At 30.6% G+C, this 13,448-nt stretch overlaps 1 protein-coding gene across 11 annotated transcripts in view; it reads right to left on the bottom strand.

The window, feature by feature from the left end:
* The window catches only part of DENND1B (DENN domain containing 1B), a 244,500-nt gene that overhangs the window by 80,001 nt on the left and 151,051 nt on the right, over positions 1 to 13,448 (bottom strand). For all 11 annotated transcript variants that reach the window (XM_070501653.1, XM_044762634.2, XM_044762641.2 and 8 more), the window contains 2 exons: positions 10,028 to 10,073; positions 5,120 to 5,221 (listed from right to left, as the gene is read on the bottom strand). In XM_070501653.1, coding sequence (XP_070357754.1) covers positions 5,120 to 5,221; positions 10,028 to 10,073 — 148 coding nt within the window. The remainder of the gene's footprint in view (positions 1 to 5,119; positions 5,222 to 10,027; positions 10,074 to 13,448) is intronic.

Here is a 13,448-nt window from a genome sequence, read left to right as displayed (position 1 = left end):
GCCCCGTTAACTAAGGTTTTCTGTTTTTGTTCTGTTTTGCTTTGGTATTTAAAGTTTATACCAAAAAATACCCATCAAGAAAATAGGAAAAATAGCAAAATCTATAATAGTTTACTTGCAAACAAAAAAGCTTTTATAAACAATCATATCTCTGAAAATAACTATTTAAAAGAATGGTAAGTTTCTGCAGACACCCAAAATAGCACGCAGAAGCACAATGACTGCCATCACAACATGGTCTCCTTTTCCAGAGAGGAAACAAAAAGTTGCATTCATAGCCAAAAGAGTATATATTAAACATGCTTCCAGGTTTCTTCCTTATATTACTATGAAAATGAGATGAAAATATCCTTATAAAATGTTCTAGGAAGTACTCTAAAGAGGGACTTTAAAAGCAATGTCTACTTACAACATAAAAGAAATGCAATTCTATTTCCCTTCAATCATTCACTGAAGGCCTCCTGTTTACAAATCACCGCACCCAGGCTGTGTGACAGGGCAAAGCTCACCTAGACGTCTGGATTCTAGATGCTGGAGACAGAGCGAGCACGACTCCACTCTCCAGGGGCCAAGGGAAAGCAGTATTTTTATCCTCATGTCTACTCAACTAAAGAAAATGTTCGCCAAGTTACTCTAGAACCTGAATGAAATTGTGTTATTTTCCTAACCTGGTCACTCTAGAAACTTGTTGGAGACTTTGTTTACTGTTAAATACGATAAGGATTATAGCAGAGCTGTGGCAAACCTGGAACTAATATAATATTCTCTGAGGCATTTTTTTTCTCTATAACATATATTATGAAAATTTAACATATTAAACCTTCATGTTAGATTAGAAGAAATATCCAACGAATTAAACATATCTATTGACTTTGTAAGGTTGAGAGTTAAATTTGTCTATATACTTTAATTTTTTTTAATTGATTTACAAAAATTCTCTAAAAAAGCCAATTCTTTTCCAAAATTATTCCTAACTTAACTCACTTAAATGTAGATATCTAAAAATTTTACCGAAAGTCAGAGTTTTGGGGGGTTTTCTCCAGTTCTTTAGACTTTTAATGATTTTTAGCGATATAGAGCAAATTGTCTTTCCTTTTCATATCACAATAAAACCATTAACTTACTCCTTACTTGAATGCCTCACTGTAAGACGCACGGTATTTCAGATGACTCCATTTTATAATAAGGTCTTTTCAATGTTTTAGTAATTAAATATGCTTCATACCAAATGCAGCTATCCTATAACATACCGCAGTCTACAGTGAATTGTAGAATAACTCAAGTGTACACATTTTCTACACACTCTCAGAACAGAAAATAGAAAATCATTTTTTAATAGTATTATACATAAGATGAAAATCAGTTTTTAAAACAGTGCTGACAATCCTAACAAATCAAATACATCATACTGATATCTCTCTAGCAAGAGTAGAATGGAGAGTAACTCACTACGCTGCAAGTCATATTTTCACGAGACGGACCATGGTCTAGTGTTTGGGGGCTTAAGTCTGAGGATCAACCTACATGAGCTACAGCTTTAGAAACACCATTAACAGTAAACTTTCTGTGCTTTCATCTTCTTATCTAAAACAGGAATAAGTATATTAACCTGTCTCAGAGGATATTATTTCTTACAATCTAATGAGTTAATATTATTTAAAAGACAGTTAAGCAATATAGGCCAAAATTCACTTTCCTAGTACTGAATATTCTAATGTATGTAACTTTTTCAGATGTCAATTCTAACCTGCTTTCATCTACAAGATTTAGTTTATAATTGTTTTAGCAAAATTCACATGAAGACAGATTTCCTAAATCTCATCACAATTCTAATTAGCTTAATTTTACAAGTGGCTTGCTCTATTTATTTTCAAAATAGCAACAATTTTCCCAATTACTTTTAAAAATGTTGATAAAAATTAAAATGAGCAGTAATAGCTTAGAAATACAACATTTAAAAGTATTACATAATTGAAACTAAATTTGTATATATTTGGAATGGGAGGGTCTCAATAGAGTGTTTTCTTAAATTAAAATGAATTCATTTGAGATTTCAAATGTTATATTTAATCCAACTGGTTCTTTTTTCCCACACTTAAAAACATACTGCAATAACACTAACTTCAACGGATGTTGTTACATAGCCCTAAAATTTACTTGCTTACTTCAAAACACTGAAACTACATATGTTCGAAGGTATCTGCATTTGGCATAGCCACTTAAAAAATAAAATCACAATGTATTCATAGACAAAAACTACAAAAGTGTATTTTAATGGATCTACTGCTTTTAAAAGTTATTCCATGTAATAATCAATATCGTTAAAATCACTCCCAATAAAATTTGGGTTTTTTTCCTTTTTATGATCCAAATCTATAGTGAAATGATGAAATCGAAAAACAAGTGTTCTTGTCAGAAGACAGGAAGAGAGTTTTTTCCTCTCCCTTAAGGAAAACAAAGGATTTCTGAAAGCTTTGCCCTGATTTATTTTTCCAATTTTAAATACCTTAAGAGTAGCGGAACTGCTACTGGCATGGTAGTATTTCTAACAGTCAATAAATCTAAAATATTATGTGTGAATATTGGAATGAAGCCATTAAGAAGATTACAGCATGGAACACAGCAGAGGGTCCACAGGAAAAAAGAAGTAGTAATTCAGGACAACTGTGACCACTGACCTCTGAACAGCCAAGACCACTGGTCAAGCTGACACAGTAATAGAGTGCACATGCATAGAAAGTCCTCTAGCCTGTACGTGTAATTTAAATGCTTTGGTGAATGATTTTAAAAGGTCTCCATCTAAATATCAGTTAATTTATTAAATAATCAAACAATACCAACAGAAGTATTTTTCAGGCTTCAAGTATATTTTATTAATTCAAATCACAAAAAATTCAGTAAGCTCATTTGTGATTTTAACACATCTCACTTAAAACATTTACAATTATAGAATGATGAAAAAGCTAAATTTATTAGAGATGGGTTAAACAAGCAATTACCTAAAATATTTTTAGAAAATGACTATCACTTTATAACATCTCATACTTCTAGTCAATAGTCATAGCTCCAGTTCAGAGCTATTTACATTTATTCATGCTTCAAATTTGTCTGTAAGTCTGTGGCCCCTAATTTCAAGCATACATAAAGTTATATCTACATCATCTTGCAGTGTTCCTTTCTATGAATATTTTTTACTATTTCAGTTATGTTTAGTTAACTGTTGCTTATAGGTAAACAAGAGATAGTCCCACGTTGTCATTTTATATATTTAGGCTTTTATATTTTGTGAATATTGTTTGACTTCTTCATATATTTAAATAAATGTTTTAATAATCTAATTCTACTAGGAAACTAATACTCCTCAACTAAAAAGGAATCAACCATCAAAAAAATTACTATTTAAAGATTGTTTTTCTCAAAGAAAGAATCAGCTGTCACTGAAGCTGACTATAAAAATTTTAATGACACAAAAAAGCTGATTTCTTTCTCTCTTTTCTTTTCTTCTTCTTTTTTTTATTTAAATAAACAATCCTTTCTCCTTAGGGCATTAACAGTAGGAAATACATGCACATTAAGGAGAATATTCTTAAAAGTTGGGACTTTATTTTCATAATTATTTCTCTATCCAATGAAGAATACTTTGATGGATTTCTAAATGAATAACTCTAATCATTTCTAGCAGCTTCTGCAAAATTTTTATAATGAGGCAATCTGGTTATAATGAGCTAAAAAGATAATAAAATTCTTCACTGGCCTGTGTTTGGATTTGTTCACATATAGCATAAATTTTACTACAGTAAGATAAAGTAGTTCAATTTAATTTGTTTCAAGGTCAGAAACTATTTTAGGTTTTGATAGGCATAAATAATCTGACTTGAACTTTAAAATCATCTTTTTGCTATCATCAGGCATATAAACAATCAAGGCTAGTAGTACCGTATTTTTTGAGTTTGAGATTTTAAGTTCACTTTTTCAAACTTACTAAAAATAATTTCAAAGTACTTGCAATATTACATAAAAATATATTCTGAAGGTTTTTTATTCCCATATTTTAATATCCCTGAAAAAAGTGGATATTTTTAAAGGGCAGTTATTTTAACTATATTATCAAGACATTTTTAAAGAGCCATTAAAACATATACAGAAATAGTACTAGTTTGCATTTTTGCTCTGTTCTAAGGAACACGAGGCCAAAAAATGCACTTTTGGAGACTATTTAACATGAAATACAGAATATATCCTATTATAAGCTGCAGACACACACATGCACACACACACACAAACCCTCTGCAAGATCAAAGACCAGAAGAGAACTGGCACTTAATTTATCAGCCTTTACAGACAAAAGACAGTTTTCGTCATTTCAAAAGGATCAGATGTCTTTTATGACAAACTGGGTTTGCAGTTTAATTTACAAATAGAATTCTAAGTAAGCAGTCTTTGCTCTGCCAAAGCCAATGACAAACATTGTAGGTTTTCATTCTTGCAGCCCTCAGCAGGATAGAAAAGATTAAAATAAAACTGAAATAATTTAGAGAAAACAAATAAATGTTTCAGAAAGTTGAGGGAGATCAAAGCCAGAATTTTCTGACCCCAACTGTACAAGCATTTCTTATTATATTGACCAGTGCCATCAGATCATTAATTAAAAGGAAAAGCGCTGGCAGGTGGCAAGGAAGCAAAAGCCGATAATTGGCCCCCTTCTTCTTCTTGCCTTCAAAAACTCGCTCATTCTTTTGCAAGACATGCTACTAGGCAGACAGAAATGCCTACTTTGTAATATAATGATTAAGATGAAATGAAGAGACTTACGTTTAAAGAAACTCTGCCTAATGAATGCACCCAGCTTTTTAATTATGATCCTACTTTTACGATAAGGAATATCATGTTCCATGCAACATCTCCTCAACTGCCAAAAGGTAAAAATATTAAATATAGAATCTCCATTGATTCCTCTCACACCCCGTGCACATACCCAACCCTTTCATTTCAGACAGAGAAAGTAGGAAAAATAACTCTTGGTAATTTAAAGGTCCAGGAGAAAACATATAAATATATATATATATATATATATATATATATATATATATGTTTGCCGCAAAATATCCTTCAGACTTACCACATCACTCGGTAGGTTGCTCAAGTCATTAAATGGTGATTCTAAAGTGTTTGTGTCAACATTTAACATAACCACATCCTCCAATGATTTATTTTTCACTCTCTGTTTAAAAAACACAATTATAAATAAACATCTTAGTATATTTTCCTTCCAAAACTATAATGAGCTTAGAAATGTAGAGAAAATTATGTTAATACATTAGACTTGGGCAAAGAAAAAAGGAAAGCTACATTATAAAAGAATATAAACAATCTTACCTTATAAGAAAGAAAATTTACCTAAAACTGTACAAAAAGACTGGCTAAAAATGCTTAAAATAGAATGTTTGCTCATCTAAACATATTAATTTAGTTTGGAGATACTGAATATAATTTAACTACCAAAGAGCTATCACAACAAAGACACAAAACAGGCACAGCTACACTAAACTGTAAAAACTTCTTTCCTTTAAATTTTATCAACTGAATTTCAATCCTATGATACAGGAATGAAGAGAGTGGCCAGCTCTATACCTGTTTTTAGCATAAATCATACTGCAGAGCTAGCATAAACCAATAACTATGATTACAGTAGTAAATTAAGTTTTAAATTAACAAATATTCTCTCTATATTTCCATATCAACTTGTTATAAGTTGATGATGAGGACTGAATAAGAAAAAATGACAGAGAGGGCAGTTATATGGAATTCATTGTTAGTGATATTTATCACACGAATTTCAATACAAAGATCAAATTTAACAGCCTACCAGATTAACTATTTGACTCATTGGTCTTATTTGTTTGATAGCTTAGAAATGGAACAAATTTGTTCTCAATGAGAACAAATGATAATAAATTAGAATTTCATCAAATTTTTCATCCTTAAAGAAAGGAAATATTTATGGCTTATTGTTCCTATTTAAACTAATACATATGCTTAAACAAATCATATAATTCTATTAGTCTTATTTAAATGATAGCAAATAGTATCATTCCTTAATGCCAATAAGTAAGGTGCTCATTAATGAAACATATCCATCCACTCAGAATTTCTTAACTGTAAAGGTCAACTAGGAATAGATCAATTAATCTCAGTGCACTATTTTTAAAAGCAACATTCTAGAACAATAGCCATTTTTGAGAATTATAATTTAAATACCTTAAATTTTAAATTGGCCAAACCAATTTTTTGTTTCAAGTTGATCAAGACTAAAATTTCTCTAATCCATTTAGAATTTCAAATCTCTGCATATAAGGTAGAACGTTAAATTTGCTAGGGAAATAGTAGCCTCGAGTAGGGAGTTTTTATGTGTTAAGAAGGCCATAATGTCTATGTGGAATATGAATTCTCAGGGGGACACATATTTCTAAAAATCCATCTTGTAAAAGACCTAATTATTCTAAAGTAAGACTCAGAAGATGGCTGTTTCTAAGAAATTAACAGAGAATCACTTATATTAGTGATATAATTGCCAAAAGATTTATAAATAGACTCATTTCCTTTCCTTTCCATGTATATACATATATGTAAAAAAGGTTTACATACATAAATATGTGGTTATCTATAAACTAACTATAGCATAAATATTAAATTAACCTATTTATAAGCAAAAATACACTATTATTAATGGCACTTGTGTGGGAAAAGTATGGCAATTTTTATTTCCATCTTCAATTCTAAGTTGTACTTTTAACAGAAACTGTAAAGATAATCAGAAACCTGATGTACTCTTCAAGGAATGAAATGAGTTCATCTAAATAGCCTAGAATAATGGCTATGTGATCCCAAAATGTTTTGTGATGACACTAACACTGAAGTCTGTATAAAGGTAATTCATATTAATATGAATGTACACTTCTTTCAAGGTTGCTCTTAGTTTTCAAGAGTCTGATAATAGCTGAAAACTAAATTTTGTTCAAGGGACCACTCAGTAAGAATGGCGAATATATTCATTTCAATAAATCAATACACTGAGATACCCTAAAATGAGAACAATTCTACATAAGCAAAAAGGGAAAAAATAGTATATGATTGAAATATTTACAAAAAATTTGGATTAATGTCAGTATTTTATCTATGTTTTCCCTCTGAATCAGGTTTTCGCTACTTTTTTTCCCTAAATAAGAGTGGAAAGTCATACAGTATATAAAAATGGTACCACTTTCTCTGTCTCATATTTTTATATCTCATAAAATTCACAAACTGATTTGGATGGGGAAAGAGTAAGAAAATATTAAAAGAGAATTTGCCTTTTTCTTCAACAATAAGAAAATAATATTAGGACATGGACTGACAGTCTTATTAAGAACAACAGTAAGGTGCTGGAGGTGGCGAGTCTCCCTCACATCCTCTACACACAACCCGTCCATGCAACTGGACTACAAATGTACACTGTGAACGAGGATGGAAAGAAATGACACAATGGCAGCAATCACATGATCTTGTGAAAGTGGGCCATTTTATTTAGAATTCTCTGTATAATAAAATAAATAATATTAACCCTCACATCTGAGCCTCTACTGATTTATTCCTAAGCATTTACAGGCTTTAGTCTACTTTGAGTTCATCCCTAAATCCAGTTTTCAGGTAGAACAAAATGTCATTATCCTTTATTTTAGGAGTAAATTTATATTTTAAAATGAGACTGCTAGCCATCTTTTACTCATGACTACATAAAAATAATTAAAAGAAAGATTTAGAAGGACATTAATTTCACTTCTTTGGACAATTATGTTTAGAAGTCTTCATAAAACTGATAAAATGAGTTGAAACTATCTTGAACGAGAGAGTAAGAGAGTATTTTGATTCTTCCAAAAAAAAAAAGTTATTTGTAATTGCAGCCAAACAAAATGTAAGCAATTACTCAGTGCAGTCTCATATATAAAATATGTAAATAGATGTGTCTACATTTTAATTATAATACCATTTATATAAAATTAAAATGCAGAAAACATCAAAATTTTAGAGAAAAAAGATCTACCTAATAATGACATCATAAGAATGGAACTGCAGGATGTGTATCATCTCGTAATAGATTAAGGAGAAAGTTACTAAATGGTACCCAACTGGTTTAAAGACATTCCTGAAGTTCCTCTTATACTTTCTCATTCACTATTGAACCAAATAAACCAAATAAAGCTGACTATTAAGATAGTTCAATAAGTCCAGTATATAAAAGATGTTGAGATTTCAGGTAATCTAACCACGGCTCTAAACATTTGCATGTAATGGTAGGAGCCAATTTAAAGTTAGAATGGACTGTTTCTCTAAGACAATACTTTAACAAGTAAATAATTCTTAAATTTGCTCCTTAAAAAAAATACTGATTTTCTGTGTCCAACAAATATGTGATAAATTTAATTGAATATATAAAACATATTGTATGTTTTCTTTCTACAATATTTTGCAAAAGCTAAATCATTTGTTTTAAAAGTTGATATAGAATCATTTCACAAAAAAACAACATAACATCAACAGGTACAATCAACAACTTTAAATATTTTTCATCTGCATGAATAAATACATTGTAAAAATTACATATTCTGTTAGATACATTAAACAAGGAGAGACGTGCACTAATACCAAAATCAAATTTGATGACTTTTTTGAAATCATACCAAGCAACCATGGTTAGATTTTGTATAAAGTCAAACTACTGACGAATAAAATGCAAGTCATATATTCCACAATATAATAGATTAAATACCTATTCATTCATGTTTTATGCTATACAATTTTTCCTTTCAGTGCAAGTACCTTGGCACGTAAGAACAATTTCTCTAAAAATTAACAAAATATAAAGAGTCAGAATGTTATCCAACCCAGACATCAAAATTAAAAACAAATTAAATCTACTAAAGAAATTCATTAAAATATATTCCTTATTAATGGTTAAACAAACAAAAAATGTTGCCCTAGCATTTTGCAAAAAGGAAAAATGACCAAACCCAGAGCACATGTAAAAGTCCATAATTCAGGACTCCTATAAGAGCATGACTCTCTCCATACATGATCCTCAGGAGTTTTAAAATAATCAGCACGATCTTCCTTGATCAGCAAAGCGAGGAATGATGGTGTATACATAAGAAAACCAAATATTTCTCATTTAGGTTGCTCATTTAGGTTCAAGTACAATATATGCAACCATCAAAAACAGAAATTTATTTGAATAAAACTGAAATCAGCCAGCATAATGAAGCCATACAACTGAGCTAAGTCTTTTGTTTTGATCATTTTTTTTATAAAAAGTCCTCTCTCTGTAGGAAATCTGGAAATCTCACTGATTTCAAGTTAAAGGTGTTTAAAGTTCAAGGTTTTTCACTATGGTGATGACAAGTGATAAAAATCATTTTGGAATGAGGTGATGACAGTGCAAAAAATTACTATATTCTAAATCCCCAATAGGATTGAAATTTTTTTTTTAATTTTAAACCTATATTCTAATTTAAAAGTTCATGAATAGTGTATAAAACACATTTTGAAAAAGTACACTGATAAACTGGATCATAATGAATTTTGAGAAAAAAAAAATTTCCCTTTATGACCCATAATTACATAAATTCTAACTTTCAAAATACCGGTCTGAAAAAGAAATAGGTATAAAATATTCCAAATGCCATAAAGAAAGTAGTTGATGAAGAACTGAAGTTTTCAGTATTTAAAACTTACCTATGACTTCGACCAATGTAACCTATTTTCATGTGTTTCATGCCACTGAAGATAGTCATTTAACATACTAATTAAATTATTAGTAACTCAGAAATTATCTCAGTATTACCTTTTTGAAAATGATCATGTAAGTATACTCTAAATATGAAATTAGTCACTGCTTTGTACTATTCAATTGATATTCTTTCAAAACACAACTGCTTTAACTATTACTTTCATGAATAAATTTATCATCATCTCATGTCTGAAAGATACTCACCTCTATGAGGCTGGAGTGTATTCCAATCAGGTATGGCATTGGGGCACTAAATTAAAAAAATATATGTACATATTCATATAGTTCATTAAAACTGAAACAACAATATAAGTAATTCAGAATGCTTAAAAAATTAAATTTATTAAATGTGCTGTTCTAACATAGCATATTATAGATTTATAATGATTTAAAATCAGTCAACATATAACAATCTAAATTTAATCTTAGAGGCTACTAATATACTCAAATTAAGGTTGATTTACATAAAACTCAAAAAATCCTTCATAATTAAATCAAGAGTTGTAATGCTTAAAAAAACCTTTTTCTATTTGAAAAGACCATTAGGGTCTAGGCCATAGTCTGAGTTGAATCTTTTCCATATACTTCATATCAAAGATATCCTAAATAATCATCAAATTTATCCATATTTCTTTTGCAGTTTTTTTTAGTCAAATAGATTCTTATTTCTATGATTTTCTTACTATGTCATCACTGTTTCATACCTACTACATCGCCAACATTTTTTGAGTCAGTTAGTCACCAAATATTTACTGAGACCTACTGTGTGCCAGATGCTGTTTGGGCACTGGAGCTCCAAAGATAAACAAGTTCCTCCCCCACTGTGATCATTCTGTTTCTGTGCTATCTTTCCACTCATGTACTTTGTCTTTTCTTTAAATTTTATACATTCATATTTATCCCACTTTCATTTTTATTAATGAAATAATTTTAATACATCTAAATATATTCAAATAAGTTTAAGAATGATATTGAATTAATTAATTCAACACATAACATCTGGAGCATACCAGGTGCCAGGACCTGGGTTAGAGGCTGGGGTAGATAATAAACAAGAAAGAATAAATGCCCTTGTGGATTTCATACTCTACCAGAGAACACAGACATTAAATAATTTTTGTAATACATAAAATCAGACTTACTAGTAATTTCAAAAATTTCTCATGAAATACAAGAAGAAAATTATTCAACTTGACATTTCAAAATTAAAATATTATTTAACAAGCAAACATGAGAATGGACAGAAGTCTACAAAGGTAACAGAAGATATGCAAATAAATAGCTATTTAAAAAGAAAACGTTTTTTGACATTTCTTTTATAGACATTTTTGTGTTATATTTAATGCAAACCTTTTCTGTTAAGGAAAACAGATCACCTTCTTTCTCAAAGGATTTGCATAATTTTCCAAACTTCATTGTCATTAGAACAGTTGTCCAAGCTCCTGCAAGTCTACTTTGCTACTGAGAACCCGTCACAGATAAAACTAGCAGGTACCTCAACAGATCTGCAGTGTTCAAAGTCACCTCATGCAGTCCAAAGTTCATTCAAGGATGGCTAACCACTAACTTATATATCCAGAATTCACAAAAAATAAGACGGTTGAAGTTCTTATTTTACTCCTCATTAGCCTGTTCATTCTCTTATTGTACTAGATTCTAATTCCCAGTTGTCTTTGCCTTTTGTAGCTTTGTTTCTTTCTATTTTTTTTTTTAATTTTTATGCAACAGACCATCTGGAATTGATCTGATATTCTGGATATTTCAATTGACTGAACATTGAGAACTATTTATAGGCCTTGATATCCTTAAGACTTAACATTTTCTGCCTTCAAAAGGAAACACGAGGAATAAATGTGAACTGTTTCACTTTTGCTTAAATAAGGGAAAGCTAGTTACTTCCCTAGTTTAAGTTCTCATCTCTGGAATCCCTTCTGGGACTCCACAGAAGACATAAAATACATGTCACTAACTATTCCGGGCTCCCACGACCGGGCTGAGGCAACTTTCACAAAACAGGGTAGGCAACTCCCAAGATTTTACATATATCAAGCCACATTCAAAATAGTATAAAATTATTATGAAGTTACTGTGCAAACTTCCAATTCGCCCCAGGTTAGGTTATCCTACCCACAAGATCTATAATATTAAAAGTCCATGGAATCTCAAACTTCAAAGCACATTTTAATAAAATGAATATTAATCAAAATATTTAAGCCGTCTAAAAATAATAATAATGTCCATTTTACAGATGTTTGAGGAACACTGAGTGGATCAGCTTTCAAAAAATCGGAGCCAAAAGTCATAACTAACCTACTGAAGTCTTGATGACATACATCTAAGATAACACTTTCAAAACTTGATGAAAACTAGTTATCTCTTGAAATATAAACAATGACTTTACAGAAATTGTTTAACTATATTGAATAAAAATTCAATAAAGAGTTCTTATGCAGAACTTAACAATAAAGTAACCTGAAACTTTTTCTATGGGATCACTGGTATCCTATGTGTTTTATCTCACTAATTTCTAACAAAATTCAAAACATACAGATGTTAGAACTGCAAACATTATTAATCTACAGCATAATTTCCTAAAATAATTATGATGTTTTGCAGAATATAGATTTAATTGAATAGTTGTTTCTTTCTCATGAAATCTGGATTGTGTACATCCTAATATTAAATCAGCCAAATCTCATGAAAAGTAATTTTGCAACCCTAGCTGAAATCTCCTAATTAGATTAGAGCGTTAATAAGCCAGGAAGAGATCCTTGGCAACACAGATGTTTTATCATCCATGTGCAAAACGGTCCTAGATCTTTCTGTCAATGAAGTTATTTTGCAAAGATGGAATACAGAAGGCTCTATTAGGACTGCTTCTTCTTTTTGGTAGCAATTAATCTTTACTCAAAAATAATTACTATGTAATAGCCGTTTTTTATTTTTAGATTTTCTTACAGAGACCACCCATGGGTTAGACTGTAACAGGAGTGTATTAACTTAGGGTAGTCTAACCAACATAATTTTCCATTTATTTTTTTAAAAAACTATTCTCTTAGAAGCTAAATCTGTTACTTTCGTGGAAAGAAGAATCAGACAGCCTAAATATAAAAGCAACTCAACTATTCTTGAACAAATAATGAACGATTGTAACTTGACCTGTACTAGAGCCACACCCCCTCCTAGGTGTTTAAGTACTCAGGAAAGAGTGACTGGCAACATCACAGATTTGCCACATTAAAGTACTCCATTTTTTTCTGGGTTTTTTTTGTAGTAAGAACACCTAACATGAGATCCGACCTCTTAAAAAATTTTTAAGTCAACAATACGGTATTGTTAACTATAGGCATAATGTTGTACAGCAGATGTCTAGAACTTAATCATCTTGTATAACTGAAACTTTATACCTATTAAATAGAAACACCTCATTTTCCCCTTATACTAGCTGATTAAGGGAAAAAGGCAGATGGGGGCACTTCCTCCCAGGAGCCTTCCCTATCCTACCAGGCAGTGAGGGCCTCTTCTTCCTAGGTATTCCCATCCATGTTTCTTTTCTATGCCTCTGATAAAAACCTTACAGTCTTGCAGTATTACTCTGTGCTTGAGTGTGTGTGCGCCCATGTGT

This window comes from Equus asinus, chromosome 30 (assembly GCF_041296235.1).
Source record: "Equus asinus isolate D_3611 breed Donkey chromosome 30, EquAss-T2T_v2, whole genome shotgun sequence".
Lineage (NCBI taxonomy): Eukaryota > Metazoa > Chordata > Mammalia > Perissodactyla > Equidae > Equus > Equus asinus.
This window is presented reverse-complemented; position numbering and strand designations above follow the sequence as displayed.